Source organism: Pezoporus occidentalis, unplaced genomic scaffold, assembly GCF_034315485.1.
Source record: "Pezoporus occidentalis ecotype Australia unplaced genomic scaffold, CSIRO_AGI_Poc_V1 ctg119, whole genome shotgun sequence".
Classification (NCBI taxonomy): Eukaryota; Metazoa; Chordata; class Aves; order Psittaciformes; family Psittacidae; genus Pezoporus; species Pezoporus occidentalis.
Genome location: NW_026912983.1, coordinates 812430 through 830090, shown reverse-complemented (window position 1 = coordinate 830090; position 17661 = coordinate 812430). Strand labels below are relative to the sequence as shown.

Genomic DNA, 17661 nt, shown 5'->3' with positions numbered 1-17661 from the left:
CTAAGCAGCTTATCTAAGAAGAGAATTCACTGGCAGAGCCATCAGAGAAACACATACGTATGTTTCTCTAAAGCCTTAACATAGAACAGACTGTACGGAAGACAGACCTAAAATACAGGATGTATAGCTATCCCAGCTCATACAGCCTGTCTCAATCTATTGAGGGAGAAGTTCATCCCTTCTCTGTGCTCACATCAGCAAGGGACCCCTGATCCCAGACTAAAGCCTGCAGTTTTAAGTAAGAAAGAAGAGAGCAGGTGAAGACACAGTATGACTGCTCAGTCAGCTCAGTCAAACCCACAGAGAACAGAGCAGGAGAACTGAGCAAGCAATGGTGAACAAGCACACAGGATTCACTATGAAATAACATTAGTACATAGTGAGAAGTCCTGGCAGAGATAATGGCATCACTGACATCACCAAACTAGAAAGTCTCCTGGTGGGAGGGTTCTTGGTTTTGGTGTTTCAGGGCTTGGGGTTGTATTCTTTAATATTTCTTGTTTGGTTTTTAAGAACTCAGCAATTAATTCTTGGTATTCCACACTCTTCCCAACTCTGCTGGTCACCGCATGCCTTTCCACTCTTAGAACCTGGTTTTAACATTTCCACTCCTAATGCCTTCCCTTTCCCCACATTATGCTCTTCCCTTGGGCTGGTACAGAAAACCCATTCACTCCTAAGCTCTACAGCCCAAAGGATGCAGCACAGCCTTTCATCAGGAGAAGCAGGGAAGCACAGAGCTCCTGTAAATGTTCCTTTTGTAAGCATGCTAGGGAAGAATTCCAAAGAACAAAACACTTCAGTTGTGAAACAAGGATTACTTGAGAGTTGCCAGTAAGGGCACATGGAGATCTAAGCAGTGGCAAGAATACTTTGGCCAAGGAGTTCCAACAGTAGCGATGACACAAGGGTGGAGAGCCCATTGCTCAGTGGGTCAACTCTGATACATTTGCCTTGGTTCCAACTCTCCATCCTTGAACACGAAGGTCATTGGTAGAGCAGGTAACTCTTGAGGGATGCTGGCAGTGGCAGTGTAGGGATCTCATTCAGTCTTTCCTTGCCCAGAGCAAGCCTCACAGCTCGCCGACACAAGTCCATCAAAGGCAGTGGTTCAGCTGGGAAAAGAGACCCAAGACATTAATATAGCAACCCATCAGTTACACTAGAAAGCCCACACGGCAGTTCCCCTCTGCAATACCAGTTACTCAAGTCAGAATTCATCTTCTAGCTTGTGCCACTTCCTACAGTACCCCAAAGATTCACTGAAGTAAAACACTGCAGTGCACAGTCTGATAGCATGATGTGGTATGAGTAGCCAGAAAGCACCATGATTTGTCTCATATAGTAGGATAACAGCTATCAACCCCTTCACTTGTATACATGCTTCCCACGAAAAACAAAGCCATCTGTCAAAGCTTCACATCACTACTTGTACTGCGACATTTTCCATTAGAGGATTCCCTCCTGTGTCAAACCCAGGAAAGACACAAGCCTTTGGCTATCCTTTCTGCATCCTGTACTTACACACACTGAACAAGATAATACTAGTTTTTCAGGAATGGCACATGGGGCCCTTTGATGCCGAAGAGTCATTCACAACACACAGGGTACTAAGGTCAAAGCCAGAGTTAACACATCACAGCTGCAGAGAAGGAAGATAGAGATTTAGTTTCTCACAGCTTTTGTCACTATGTCTGTCCAAGCTCACCTTTACACAACACACTGCTCAAGCCTAAGGGGTTTCTCCTCCCCCAAGAGAGGGCTAACACAAAGACATCCCAAATTAAGCAGATACCTGGACATCCTTCTAACAGCCTGAGGGCTCAGCATGCATCATTAGAAAGCTTCCTTTACAGACATCTTGGGCTAAACACAGACACACCTAAAAACATCCACAGGATGTGGGAGAGTTTGGCTGAGAAGCTGTAGTTTTCAAGAACCTTGATAGAAGCCAACAGCTTTAACTTCCACTAGACACGCCAAATTAATCTGACTGTTCATACAAGTGTTTTCAACAGCTGAGACACAGGGAAAGCTTTGTTTGCTCTGAGCATGGTCACATTAATACATTTCTCACCAGAACTCATTCCATCAGTAAGGTGGACACAAGTTCGTCCCTTCCAGGTTCAAAGATAACAAACAGCTAACATTGAAAAGCTGAAGCAGAAGTGTTGTCAGTAGCCTCTGATCAGGCCACTCCTGAAGAAGCAAACAGTCAGACTGCTCCATGTAGAAAACACTTCCAATGAGAAGCGGAAAAAAGCTAGTTTTCATCTCGTGTTTGGCAACAAGTCTGTGAGAAGGAGAGTTTGTAAGCTGAGGAGAGACTTGGTAACAGAGTCAGGAAATGTATGCTTGAATTGAGCTGTCTCCCCCTCAAATTAGGAGCCAGAGCTGAACTAATGCCCTATTCCCCTCTCCTTCCCTGCTGTGGATCACAAGCTGTTACCTGCTCCAGGGGAGGCAGGTCTCCAAAGTTCTCCCCGTGCTTGAAGCACTGATTATTGTGAGGAATCACCCCTATATGCACCCCTCTTCTGCACTGATAGCTGGCTGGAGAGCAAACAGATCCATCAGGGCAGTGCTGTTGCTCCCCAAGCCCCATGTCTCACACATGTTCTGTGCCACAAGTGAAACGAAGGCTCTCAGCCCAAAGTACTGCTGGTCTTGCATGCTCATGACCTCCTTCAGGATCCATGCTGCCTCTTCTGCAGGGACAGGTCTTGACTGCTGGCCTGCACGTCTCAGCTCCGGCTGCAGTACTGCCAGAGAAGCCTGTTACTGGCAGCACTCCTTTGGCACTTCCCAATGTAGCTTACTCTTAAACCACTGGGACACAAATATGCTGTATGCTAAGTCTGTCCTAGTCACTCCTGCTCCGTATGGAGATAGCTGGGACAGAGGCATTGCCTAGCCAGCATCCCAGAGGACAAGGGGCCCTGACCTGAAAAGCCTATAGACATTAGCATAACAAACACGTTCCAGTTTAATGGCCTTAAAAGGAGAGGATCTTCTTCCCACAGAGTTTAAGGACAAGAACTTTGCACTGATAACCCTGTCTGACAGGAGGCCTCAAGACCAAAAGAGAAAGCACATACATATCTGACCTCCTTCCATTCACAACCACTGCAATCATCGGACAGTGTTGCTATTGAATGCTCAGAAGTGGTTAGAGCCAGACACCTTCTTTCTATCTGTGCCAAAATAACATCCCGTCATTCCTGGCCTTACGCCCACAATTCACTCCTATGCTGAGAGCACATTACAACCAAATCCAATACTGGAGGTGGCCATTTCCTTGCTAAGTGCAATTCTGTGCCAACAGCTCCACAGACTTGCTGGCTTTGAGGGGAGCTGCAGATTTTGGCTTTGACCCTTCAGAAACCCCTGGATACTGTAAGCTGGTGGTGCACAGCAAACTGGGCTTCTTTCTCTTGGTGAGAAAATGCTCTGCCAAGAAGAGCTCTCTATCTGGTCTTCTTGAAGCATATTTCCCAAAGCACTTTTGCTCCTATCCCTTTGCAAGGCTTTCCTGGCTATTCTGACAGCTCAGTTTTTGCAGTGCCCACTGTCACCTTTGTTACAGCTCATGTCACCAGTGTCAGAGGTTTGCCATTGTTCGCCCAGCATTAGAACATGTTCTAAAGCACACATCAGAGCCCAGTATGTTACAGCCCTTGGGCAGACACTGCTCTTTTCATATCAATACAGCCAAATTTATTTCACTAACATCATAAATCCAGATTTTAATCCACTTCCTTCACCTCTCTCCTCCACCCTACCCAGAGGACTGAGTCACAGTCTGGCCCCATGGGAACTTCTGACTATGAGAGATAACAGACTTTAGCACATTTTGACAGCCAAATTTATTACTAAACTTAAAGAGATTGATGCCCCTATTAGTAAAAGGCCTGGCATGCAAGTTGGGCCGGCTACAAAATCCAGCCCTGCACTAAAAATGAGCACACCCTGCCCTGAAAGAAGCAGAGAAATGAGCTACTTTTTGGAAGATGAGATTCCCATTTTCTTAGATAGGGACAGGTCTTCCCACTCCAGCCTGCAAGGGATTTTAAAAGTCCCTTCATCAGCCATGTGAGGAAGAGAATTGTCCCTCAGTGTTTCCTACGAAGGGACACCAGGATTACACCCCAGTAGTACAATTGTCCGGACATTCCCGTTGATACTTGGGTAGCAAAATAGGAAGGCTTGTCATGTCTAGACAGACAGCTGGCATCACCTCCTGAAACCCTACTTACTCCCTGTAGTGCCTTAGGAACAGTACATGTGTACAGCCAAACTGTTTGATTAGCCATTAAAGCTTCAGAGCTGTATCCTGTTCTGCCAACATGAAGTCCTCAGCTCTCTAGAAGAGTGAAAACCATCCCCAGGATGGTCTAGTAAGCCTGCACTTAAGTAGCACCTGGATCTGTGCTGTTAGAACTAATATAAGAAGTTATACTCACGGTCAAGTCCATTCAAGTAGCACATCCGTATTTCACAGTGTCCCCACACCGCGCTTACCACTGGATATAGCTTTTTCCCTTTGAGTCCTCGAAATGCAACACCCATGTATTGCCCATCTACAATGAAGCTCAACGTCCCATCATCCATGTCCAGAACCACCAGGAAAGAATCCGGCACAATGAAAGTTTCATCTGGCTCCAAGAAGGCAGGGTACGTTTTACTTGGCTGGTTCTTGCCATCATGGTACAGTCTGTTGCGCCCAAGGTCCCAGCCCCAAGATTCATGGTTATTTCCTACCAGTGTCGTGTATCCTACTGAATGCAAAGGGGCATCTGCTGTTGCCACCCCGACCACAGCATGCGTGCCTCGCTGCCTCATTGCCCACGTGATCTGCCACACGTGGAGTCCTCGGGTATATCCCACTTTGCCTCTGATGGCATCTGTACTCTGAGCCACCGGATGCCGGTGAAATATGAGTTTGTCATCCTCTTTCACAAACACATTCAGCGAGCGATCATCATTGTTCCATGAATGTAGTAACTGCACTTCGTAGGACACCGGAGGCATGTCCAGTAGCAAATCCAGGCGTGTGGGTTTGCTGTAGTCAAGTCCTTGGAGTTCCTGTTTCAGTGGCCTGTATACAGGGTCCCTCATATCCACAGTCTTTATCCCACCTGTGACCTTCTGACCCATGGTGTGTTCCGATTCTGCCTATTTATAGGCTCATGGATTTAGGCGGCCGCTCCTGCTGGCATTCAGCCCTACAGAACAGGTTGCCAGGAGACTCTGTCAAGATGTGCACCAGTCAGTATTGCCTAATGGATGGAAAGAAAAACAAGGCAAGAGTTAAACATCACCATACACAGCCTTGTAGGCAACATTTACAGAGCACTGCTTTAATCTGTTTATCCTGACAACTCATCCTTCCTTTCCACCAGCACAGCAGGGTAACGCGTACTACTTATGCAGTATGCCTGGCAGATAGCATATAAATCAAACAGATAGGTACAAAGTTTCCAATGTCCCCTTCAGAAAGGCACTTGAATTTCTGCTTCTTTCTCCAAGGAATGTATAGACTCAGCTCATCATCTCTCCACGCTGAATGCACTGCTGCCTATTACTGCATCACTAACCCTTAAGAGAGCACATTTATACTTAAGCGGCCTCCAGCAAACCTTGCTTTTATATCATGATCACTTCTATGTTGTCCAGAAAAAAGAGAGTTTAATCAGGCAGAAGACTTGGAACTCCATACACAGTACTGCTGCAGACTTAAGTCTGCCCTGTTTATCTTTCAGTTGGAAAGATGACTGACAGCAGGGTCTTGTATACACATAATTTTGCCTGGGCTTCCTGCCCCAGTTCATGCCACAAGGTCAGGCTGAGGAAGACATCCCAGTGAAGGCCCAGGCTGCCCACTGGCGTTCACCACTCCAGCTTCTTCCAACCACCATGGACAATTTCTCCTGCCAAAGCCATCTCTGTGGCTATCCACAAGGGAGCCAAAGCACACAGGGCATTTAACAGAAGAGGAATCCCAACAGCTTCAGTCAATTTTTCAAATATAGACCTGAGCTGACAATTGCACTGTCTTTGGACACTGCAGTAACATCCTATAGCTGACTGGTTGTTCTTGGGGAACCTCTAGGACATGAGCATCCCCTAGAATAAAGGCTACATACTGCAAAGACACACACAGGTAACGGCAGGATTAACAACAGGCAAGACTTTCTTCCCTCAGCACAAACAGTTCCAAAAGAGAAGCAAAGCACTGAACACAAACCATCTCCCCATAGCAGTGATCAAGGAAGGTAAGAGCCAAACAATAAAAATAAAAGCTTCTCCATCTGGAGAATTACAAACCTTCCACAGAGCAGCTGGCAAAGCAGCCAGCAGCCATTGATACAGGTTTGAGCATCCTTTGCAACCCCACTACAGCTCTACTAAGTACCTTAGAGGCCTGACTGCAAAGCAGCAGACAAAACATGCTGGGTCCAGCCTTGAGGGATGCCCATGCCAGCAGCTATGGGCACTACTGGCGCTGCTGAATTACTGTAGTCAAAAGCAAATAAACCTGCTGTATGCTGTGCCTTGAATGAATAGCTTCAGCTGGGGCAGCTGCTCTTCTCCAAAAGGAAAAAATCCCCAGCTTGAGAAACAGGATCCAGGGGGAGGAGCAAGATGCTTCTCACAGTTCTGCAGTTCTCCTTCCAACGTTCAGAGAAGCCTCTGAAGAGCTGAAGCCAGCTTGGCTAGAGATAGTACTAACTCACTTCATGTACCTCTCCTCCAGCACTGCATCCACCAGAGCGTCTCTGCTCTCACTCAGCAACACAAACAAGCCTCTAAGGCAGCTGCCAAACTGGGGGCAGCTATTAGGAGAATGAGAAGTGGGAGGGGAGGGAACCAGCTTTCTAAGAAAGAAAAAAAGTGTTATTTTAACATTTCCTGAAGTGAGGCAATCAGGCAGGGCTCCTGCCAGCTGCACTCCCAGCACTCGCAACCAAGGACCTCATCTGGCACAGAAAACAGAGCATGAATCATATCTGGTTTAAAAATAAGGTTACTAAACCTAAGAAGCAAAGCTTCAGCTAGAAGGTGACAGGGAAGGCTCATGGTCGCTCTAGGTTAGGGAGCAATTCACCAGCTTCCTAACAGGTTTTTGCTATTAGTCCAGAGTATGCCATTGGGACCATGAGCTCAAATTGTAGCTCTTAAGAGAGACAAAACGACTTTCCCTTCCCTCTTTTTAAACATGGGAAGAAAAACGCTCGAGGGTCTTTGAAAGTCCCATCCCAACACACAAGCTGTCAACAAGGCACTGGCTAAAGCACACTCGGAAATCTACAAGCAAATTCAGCTGTTGGGATTTTGGTTAGGATAAAGCAGCAAAACATTGTTAGGAGGAAGGCAGATTTCCTAAGGGCTCTACAGTGTGCATGAGAACACTCCATAGGAAGCTAGAACCAAAGCAGACGGCACAAAATGCTCAATGCACACAATTCTGTGCTCTCCACTAGCAAAACAATGCCTCATTCCTTACGGCTTGCTGCCTTCCGCCAACAAAAGCTTCAGCATACTTTCCTAAAGGCTGCTGCACCAGAAAGGGAATCACCGCTGGGAAGGACAACAGGGACTTCTGAAGCACACGGGATAGGGATACCTCTCACTGCCTGCTTCAGAAGGCAAGCAGCTCCTCCTGAACACAAGCACCTTGTATTTAGTTAATGACACTTTCCCCAGGCAAACTATTAACACCAAATGAAGGACGACAGCTAGAAGAAAGCAAAGGGGGAAAGGCAGAGATTGGAGCAAAGGGGTGGGTTAGAGTGAGAACAGGTCTAATGCTGAACACCATATGCCAAGATCAAAGTGCATCATGGCTCCTTAATAGGGCAAGGCAACAATTCCTGCTCAGAGCTGGCTCCATTGATTCCTGGCACTGCTCTAGAACCGCAGGGTGGCACCTTGCCCTACAGCCAGGAAGCACAATTACACCCTCAGTCTTCAAAAGGAAAAGCCTCATCATGCACAAGACAATACAGGTACTCTCACTCAGGACAGATACAGGAAAGCTCTCCCTCTTCAATGAATGGCTTAATGCCTTAGGCAGTTTGATAGGAGACACAGCCAGCCATAAATGCACAGATACACAAGGGAATTAGCTGCTTCAAAGCCTTTGAGCTGTTCCAGGTTGAAGTACAAGTGTAAGCACTGAAAGTGCTTTTATCTGGCACTATCAACAGCTCAGGCTTGCTGCAATTCTGCTCTGCTTTGTAAACACAAGCTCATCCCCATGACACTGCTCTGCTCCCATGCTATTTTCAGTTCTTTTGTTCACCTCTAGGCTTAAAAGCTTTGGAACAAAATTATAAGAGTGTCTCAGGAAAACAAATATTCACTGCTATTTTCAGGGAGAATTAGCTCTCCCTCAGTTTAGCTGCTCTGAGCAAGTAGGCAATTTGCCATACGAAAGATACGCCAGGTTTCAAAACCACTGCTTGCTGCAAATAGAGAAGGCAGGAGACAGCAAAGGCATTTCAGAGGCAGATGTTGATGTCTCTGCTGCTGAATGGGGAGAACACAGCTCCAAAGAGTATGTGTGGCAGAGCAGAGCTGGTGTCCATCTTCTGTTTACACATTGGCATGATCCAGGCAATGACTGCCTACACAGACTCCTCCCGCTGAGGCAGTCACCTTGATTTAGTTCACCACTATGTTGTGTACCACAGAACACAGGCATTCTGTGCCCATGGACACAGTCTACCCCCTTCAGCTTGCAGTGAACCTCAGGATGCAGCCAAGAACCCAGCGAGGGAGATGTTCTGCTGTGGATCGTTAAGGCCTGTGTGATGTTTTGTCCCCCAGTATGACTCAAACAGCTAATCTTGATTTCAATTACATCCCTAGTGTCCCCAAAAACCTTGCCAGCATCATGCTAAGCAGGCTAAACAATTCACACAGCTAGGTTTAAAGAAGCCATCCACATTCAAAACAAGGCTCCTTACTGCTCCCTGATGATTTACCTCACTCCTACCTATTCAGACCCTTCACCTCATCCAAACACACACTAGAAATGCAATCCAAGCTATCAATAGAGTGAACTTAAGCCAAAGAATAGTCACCCAAAATACCCTCACTGTTTTATCTGAAGCCAAACGGCTGTTCTTCCCCATGCAGGTTATATCACCCAGTGGGAGGTTACTTCAGGTACCTACATCTCAGAGTGATGCAAGGATCTCAATAGGCTGCTGTGCAGATTTCCAGCTCTGTTTAGAAGGAACTTGCACAGCAGCAAGAACCCTCAAGGTCCCAGTCCAACATCTGCACACAAAGTATTAGTACTTGCCATTCAGGAGCCACTGTCACTGCTGGTTCCAGTAACTAACACAACTGAGCTGCCAAAGTGCTGCCAGAGGCATAGTATAGCACTGATGGTTCACAACTGAGAGATCCAGAGCAGAGTTCTTAGAAGCATCTCTCCAAAACAAAGGGAAGCAAAAAAAACCCCAAAACTGATTGCAAGACACCTGCAGTTGTTAAAGCACCTGTGAGGCACTTGGCCGCTGAAAACATGTGTGTTCTGGAGGCTGGAGGCTAGCAAACCATTCTTCTTCAGTTAAACCTCACCAGAAGTAAGGACCAGAACCACTTCAGTCACAAGACATTTGATAACTTTAGTTCAGAAAGCCACTGACTCCTCACAGGTCCTCACTTGCGCTTACAGAACACCCATCTGGAACATCAACTCCAAGAATACATGAAGGCTCTGAAATACCCTCATTCCTGATCCAGTTTTTCTTTATTCCTTCAAGTCAGTTGACTGTGCCTCTGTTTACCCCCTCCATAACATTGAGTGTGCTGCTACACTGCGACCAGACCTATAAACACCCTGGCATACTCCAGGTGCTCAACAGACAATGAATCAGAGCCCTACCATGAAGATTTCCAGCCTGGAACACACCTCAGAAAAAGGAAATATATATTCTGCACATGAGCATTTCCTTGCTTACAGCTTAGGAAAGCTGAACTACAGCATCCCAGGCAGTACTAACAAATGATACTGAATGACAACTGCTTTGCTCAGGTTTCCATGATTTTTCTAGTAAAACATTAGGTAAACTCGGTCCATATTCTTAGGCTACATGTTCACCCCACATGCCAACAAAAGAGCTACACTACTTGTAGTTTGCTGACTAACCTGCTGGCAGCAGCTTACCCGGGGACACCTTCCAAATCCTTCAGGTATGTGCACGACCTGTATGTTGTTATGACTCCCCACAAACATCCTTCACAGTGCCAGCCCTTCTTGAGCGTGATTCTAGAAGCTGCTTCACCACCAGGGGCTTTCCCCTTCCTCCCTTGGTGGTGCTAGGAACGCATCCCTTGATCATGCAGACCTTGTGTAAAACCAAGCTAAAAGCAAAGATGGATCAGCAGTGCTACGGAACAATGGGGGTGCAGAGAGAAGAACCCGCATGCCTCAAAGAGCATTCAGATTTTAGCCTCAAAAGACCACGATGCTCAATTTTCCCTCATGTTAATTCTTAGCATCACAAATACACCCCTGCCTTGGACTGGGTATTTCTGCTTACTACAGAAGCTGGTCACATAAGCCTGGGACATTCCACTCAGCATTTATGCTATCACTTTGCCACATTCTGGCTTTAGCCCCCTGCCCACCCCACAAAATACTGATCAAGCCTTGGGGAAAGAGAGTCAGCTCACCTATACAGCTGAAGTTTCAGTGCTGTGTTAGCAGAGACCAAGCAGCTATGGAAGAGATGACAGGAACAACTGCACTAACAACATGCTTAGGACTAGTTTGAGTGTTGCAACTCTGCTTAGATCAGGACCGGGCAGGCAACCTGTGTGCACAGCATCGGTTTTGGCAGCCAACAGCCTCACTGCTTGTGCCACACATAGAGAGTTGCCACAGGGGCAGCTTCCTCAGCCTCACCTACTGATGAGCAGAGGAGGTTTGGATCAGCAGGTTGAGCTGCTAGCAGGGCTGAGGCCTCCACAGAAAGTGAAACTGCACTCACTAAGAGCACAAGAGGTTGAGCAAGGAAGAATGAAGCAAGATGGCACATGTCCCAGCAGTCAGCAAATAGCCAGCACTGTCCTCCAGCAGTGTAAGAGGCCCCTGGTAAGTAACTGCTCCAGATATACCAGGGATGGTGAGAACAAGGCAGCTGATTTACCTATACTACAAAGTTCAGCTGCTTCACTAAGCAAACAGCCTCATTCCTCTACTAAGCAGACACCAAGTGCTCTGCTCCTCTGTACATTAAGCAGCTAGCATTAGCATGCCCACCTGAGACCTACCAGAAAAGGCTTCTGTCCAAGGAAGCCAGGAGCACGTCATCATACAATGCTGCTAGGACTTGCAACCACTAAGAATCAGCTTGTCTGTACCAACAGAGCACTCCAACATTGCTCTCCTTGGGATAATTCAGACTGCAGAAGATTTCTAGCTACTTTTGCCATGATGCCAGGCAGGGTGATGAAGGCAGCAAGCTCTCTTACACTAGGTGTGAGGTGTCTGGTTCTCCAAAGCAAAGCACTGAGGTTATTTACAGCAGCACATCTGAATAAACTAAAACCTAAAGTAAGAACCACCCCCCATTTTCAACTCAGCACTTACTAGAAACCAACTTAAGCAAGCTTCAACTGTTGACATACCCAGGCAGTTCCTGTTAACTGCAGCACTGCAGGATCTAGCAGGAAATACTAAGGAAGGTAAGAGAGGTTACTTTGCAAAGTGTCTTGCAATGATGGAAGCAACCCAGACAAAAGGAGTTCAACAAGTGACCACCCGAGATCTCTCCTGTTAAAGGCCACTCACAAACAGCAATTTTGGTTGCAGAGATGCTACAATATTTCTTTAAATGAACGCAGTGACCTTGGGCTGGTTTTCCTCACAGAGAAAGTTTAGTGGAGGTTTCAGAAAGGCCATGAGCTCTGCATAAGGCAGCTCACAGGGACCTCAGGAATGCCAACTGCATGCTAAAGACCAGACACAAAGTCTCCTCAAGGCTCTTTAAAACAGCTTCTTAGAAGCAGATTGCTCTAAGATGTCTGTGATAATGCCATCTTTGGTGGGCATCAAGTCAAAAGCATCAAACCTTTGGAGTCCAGTTCTCCTTCTCACTCAAACCCTGTTCTTGAAGTGACAGACTCTTGCCTAATAAGCCTTCAGAACCACACTCAAACATGTTCTTTCACAGGCTCTGCCACTTATGCCTAGTGTGTGTTCATATCAGGACAAGGAGACACTGGCTAGGAACAGTTCATATACTGGTAGTGTCACACCCAGGTGTTAGCAGGAGTTAAGCCATTTGCTCTGGGTTCCAAACATCTTTGTTGTACAACAAATTCACTCCAAACATACCCCTAGCATTGTATAACACTGCCTCATCGGCAGACACGTGCCTCTACTGCAGAGCAAACAGCACTACATGGCATGAGAAGGCTTGCCGAGTTGACAATTGGGCCCAAGAGAAGCCATGGCAAAGTGTGCACAGGGAGTAGGAAAGCTGAACAGACCAGAAAGCCAGCAACTGAAGCTCTTCCCCATAGGGCATGATGGAGCCCTAACTTAACCACCCCTCATTGAAATGACAGCTCTGCACTGAGAGATTTAGCCAGAGTCCCTTCCCATGTCCCACAGCTGCAGCACTGACCTTCCTTACACCTCTCCCCTTTGTCCTAACTTCCTGCAGTTGTCTGTAGCCAACTGGTGAAGTCCTATTTTCCAGCAGCAAATTCAAACTCCCTTCTGGCAAGTATTTACAGCCCACGGTTACAAATGCAGAACACTGACTCAATGAGCTTGGGTTCCAGGTAGAAATCAGCATCTCATCCATGCTTCATGCCATGAGAAAAGACTGGCCCATGCTCAGATGACAGCTCAGCTGGCAGCCTGTGGCTCTGAAGTTAATACATACAAATGAATTACAGACATCGCCTGGTTTTAATGCTCAAGTTGTGGGCAAGCTGTAGTGGGGACATTGCTGGTGATCAGATGTGTCAAGTTCAGCTTTGACCCATAGATCAGCACTCCAGATAGATTCTTTTGGTGGAAATAACCCAGCAGCTGTGGTTTGGCAGTTAGGTCTGAGCTGAGATAGCACCTGTACATAGTGTTACAGGAGCAGGAAGACTGACACTGTAAGAACAGGGATGCGACAGCAGGGGCACAAAGCAACGCAGCGACTGCAGAGAGCCTGGAAGCAACCAGTGAGTTGGTACAAATACTACACCCTTATGTACAGCCCTGTTCTCAAAGTGCTTTGCACACCATCAGCACAGCCATTCTGGAGTGCAAGCTGTTTACAGCTGATTGCAGTGGTTTGAGCAGCTTATGGAAGGCTATAGCGCTCCAGCTACAACATGTTCCACCAGCACAGCAAGTTCTCTGCGTGCTTCAGCATGCAGATACCCACTTGGAGAACACAGCAGCAGCAAGTATCTTCCAGACCAGGCAAGACATCCCTCCCACACACAGGGTTCTCATCACACTGGTCACATTTGGCCAAGTCATTCTTTTTAACTCCTGGAACCACTTCCAGTCTAAACCTATCAGCCAAGTGATGCTTTTCCTCATTGCTTGTGGCAAGAATCCATTTGCTGGGGATAGAGTTTGCTTATATGAAATTAAAACTGTTTGATATAATTATGGAAGGATGCTCCCAGGTTGCTTCTGTAGAGTCTTTGCCTTAAGAAAAAGGCACTTGTGTCTCAGAACAGCTTATTCCAAGGAGGAAAGAAAACTAGTCTAGCATAGATGTGCCAGCTGCAGAGGTCACCTGCAAGAGGCACAGTCTTTTCAGTTTTAAATGCACTCAAGAGATGGCTTTATGATTTGCTTGCAGACAGAGCACTAAGGGAAATCACACAGGTATCAAGAGGAAAGGTGACAAGCCTCTTTTTTTCCACCTCGCCCAGAGGTTCACCTTTCTTGTGCCTTTGTACCTGTCCGACCACCTTCAATCCATTTTTCCTGGTGTTATTGAGACTCTGCATATAACCGAGCTTCCAGAGGAAGCCTCACATCCCTGAAGGCTGCAATCTATGCCTAGCACATTGTAAACAGAAAACCCCAGTTCTATAAACAAGCTGCACTTGAAAGACTAGTTCATGGGACTGAAGTATCCGCAAGGCTGTCTAACAGGACTTGTCTTACAACTTCCCTGTCCTTTAGCACTCAACTCCACGCTGCTTGTCTACTGACACACATTCTTAAACAACAGCCTAGTTCTTCAATTCTTCTATAACCAAGGATTATACTGAGGCTTCTGTTCAGATACCATATACCCTTTGATAAGGGCTTTCAGAGAACAGGGCTGTCATTTTGTCTGTACAAGGAGCTTCTCACCTCTAAGACAGCCAGCATGGAATGTCCCACATGAGCTTATCCTCAGGACCTAGAGGTTAGAACGCTACTCAGCAAGAAGTCCCAGAGTCTTCCTGGGCTCTTAGTCCAGCCTAAAACACTTGAGGAAGAAGCTAGCATTTAAGTCTGCCTTTGAACTGTGCCTTAAAATGTAGTTATCAAAAGATGGTCCAAGCAGTGTCAGGAGAATGAACAGGAATGACAAAGGTACCTGCCTTGTCAAAACTACAGCACTGGTCTGCTTTAGTTTCCCATTCAAACGTATTTCAGTCACAGTGATTATGTTGGTCAGCTACTCGAAAACTTCTGTCTGAAACTCATCTGGAAGCAGGAAGAAGCAGGGGAAGCAGGACAGGCTATCCCTCACTACAGTTACCGGCTGCACCAGAGGATGATCATCAGGTCAGGTCTTGTTCTAGTGTAATGAAGACAAGTCTATCAGTTACCGTGTTCTCTTCCTCCAGCCCTTCCCACTCCCTCACGCTGCTGTACCAACGCAGTTATCACTGCAACCACACTGAAGATGGATTTAGGGAACCAATCCAGGATGATGTTCCCAAAGCTGTTTCACTGCCCTGTGCTGCAGACATTTGCCCCAGCTCACAAGAGGAGCAGAAGCAAGCAGGAATTGCTTTGACAGTCACTACCCTCCAGAAGCCATTCAACAGGAGAAGCAGTAAGCTGCTCTGCATCGGTGTCTGTAAAATCAAGCCAGCACCTGACCAAATTACCAATGCCTGCCTAATGTTTTCCCCTCCTTCCCTCGAGCACTGAAGCCAAACATCCCAAGATAGGCTGCATTTAGAAAGGCATTTCCTCCACAATTAAGCCACCATAAATTTTACATAGTAGATGCTTATGTTCAGAACTATTTGCATTAGAGAAGCCCACATAATCCATCATGAGCCACCCGCTTGCATTACAATTCCTTGCTTTTAGTTATTTCCCCACTTAGTAATTTGCAGCCTACACAGCCCAGTGTCAATCCTCATGTCCATTGAAGTATCTTGCTTCATTAGTTTTGTCTGACAATCAGTAGGTGGGAAAGGGAGCAGTGGGTGGAAAGAATGAAGCTTTGATGTTTCTACTTCTATCCAAAGTTTCCATTCCTATATCAAAAGCGCTTTTTTGCCCAACAGGATAAGCCATCAGGACAAAGGTTTTAGTAACAAAATCCTGCTTCCTCCTTCAAGCAGTTAATGCATTACTGTGGTTCCATGCTAGCAGCAGCTGGATTAAAACCAATCCATGTTCAAATTCTCAGCGGTCACCTGCCAAAACTCCCATCTCCTTCCTGGGTGACAACAGGGCAGAGCAAAGGCACTTGTGGAGCTGTATCTTGTGCTATGCTCTGCCAGGTCACAGGTCAGCCTCCTGTTTCAGCCATCCTTGGCCTAGAAGCAAAGTCTCAGGAAGCCTTTCTCATATGCTGTGTCTGAAGGAATGGGGAAAGTAACATGGTTGGGCTTGTTATAGGCTCGAGTAGATCTATGGGATCCCAATTGCTGGAAGTGCTAGTTCGGAAGTCCTAGGTTTTTCCTGGATAGCTGCTGTGCTGCTTTCAGTGGGCAGAATAAGGCAATGCACAACACCTCCATAAAGACAGATCCCATCAGGAGTTGGATGAAGTCACCTAGTACACCCCAAGTACTAATACTTGAGAGTATTACTAATACTCATGCATGAGAACAGGAATTGAGCCCTTACAGTATTAGAGTCACATAGATTTGGGTATTATACACCTGAAAAGCAGCATTTTCTCAAACAGATGGCTTGAAAACGTAAGGTACACAACAGATTGTGAGGATTCCAATCCCTGCTCCTAAAAGTAATACAGTATACAGTCAAGAGACTTGTAAAATCCAGCAGGATTCCTTCTGAGGAAAACCACAGCAGTTCAAGCTCTTTTAACATTAAGATTAGAGCTACCTCCTTCCTCTTTCCAGAGATGTCACAAGTACTGGTAACAGTAAAGCAAAAAACCCCCCAGCAGAGCAGCTGCCAAGCACCAGATTACTCAGCCTTTGCTCTCAAATAGGTTTATTGTGTCTGAAGCTTCAGTACATTTATCTACATCAAATACATCTCTGCCAGAGGGGAAATTGTGCAAGTGCCTGGTACCACTCATCAGCGCTATGGGAAAAGCCTAGTTGAACCTGGGCTGAGTACTAGCAACAGGTAAGCCTTGGTCCATTGCAACAGCATCTCTCTGCTCAAGCAGAGCTCTGGACTCAAAGCACCACAAACAGAACACTGCTCACTGCAAACAAGGGCAGAGCAGTACACTCAGTCACAGCAAAATCAGGGCCTTCTGGGGCAGAACTGAGGCAGCATTCAATCCCTGCTTCATTGCCACTCAGTGTGGGAAGCTCCAGCACATCACTTCCCTTGGATCTGGATTTCACCCATTTGATGGGCAGCAATACCACTGTCAACCTGCACACAGGGCAAGAGAAATGCTTTTTGTGAGAGCAGAAGGTCACTGAAAGCCTTGTCACACACATATTGCTGCATCACAGGAAGAGAAGGTGAACAACAGGAGCACAGAGGACACCCCACGAACTGCCTGCTATTGAGGAGGAAATCTAAGCCCCAGCACCCTTAATACCAGCAGGATGGTATTCAGTTCCTCACAGAAAGCCACTTTATCCGTGATATTTAAGGAAGCAAAGATTAGCTTTTCTTTCTCCTCCAGCTTTACAATTTATTTACATTTGCATCCTCAGCAGCTCAGCTGGCATCCTCCTCCTCATATTCAACATAATGCTCTACTTCAAGTTCATCCTTCTCACCCTCCCTTTTACTCTCTGCATTTAGTCACAGCAATCCTGCCAGTCAGTAGGATGAATGTAGGAAGACTCCCATCCGGCCATGCAAGCTTGCTGCTATTTTTCAGGGAGGAAATAAGCCCCTCAGTCATGAGCTAATGAGTTTCCTGACTCTTTTCCACCTGATCAGATACTATGACAATCAAATCATGAGACCTAGAAAATTCATTCTGTAACCCTGAGGCTTAATGCTACTCATGATCTGTGCATAGCTAGCATGTCTTTCCACACATGACCAGTGCTGGAGCATAACCCAACCCATACAGAGCTTGAAGCAGAAAAAAAGGGCAGAGGAGGATGCAGTATTAACAAGCACAACTTCTCCCCAAGCTCTTTCCTTCCACCAGCTCATAAACTGCAGCCCGCCCTAACCTGTACAGTAAGTTTCCTTTCACCACCAGGTCAAGAGAGAACATTAACTGTGCTCCTTTGACCTGTCATGATAGTTGCATCCCTCTTTATAGAGGGGTT

The 17661-nt window shown here is 46.5% G+C and overlaps 1 protein-coding gene across 2 annotated transcripts in view; it reads right to left on the bottom strand.

Annotated features, from left to right (window-relative positions):
• Positions 1-497: 497 nt before the first annotated feature.
• SPSB1 (splA/ryanodine receptor domain and SOCS box containing 1) overlaps positions 498-17661 on the bottom strand; it is a 38984-nt gene continuing 21820 nt past the window's right edge. For both annotated transcript variants that reach the window (XM_062604261.1, XM_062604265.1), the window contains exons 2-3: positions 4464-5279; positions 498-1115 (exon numbers count right to left, since the gene is read on the bottom strand). In XM_062604261.1, the coding sequence (XP_062460245.1) occupies positions 988-1115; positions 4464-5157 (822 nt within the window). In that variant the 5' untranslated portion in view covers positions 5158-5279 and the 3' untranslated portion in view covers positions 498-987. The remainder of the gene's footprint in view (positions 1116-4463; positions 5280-17661) is intronic.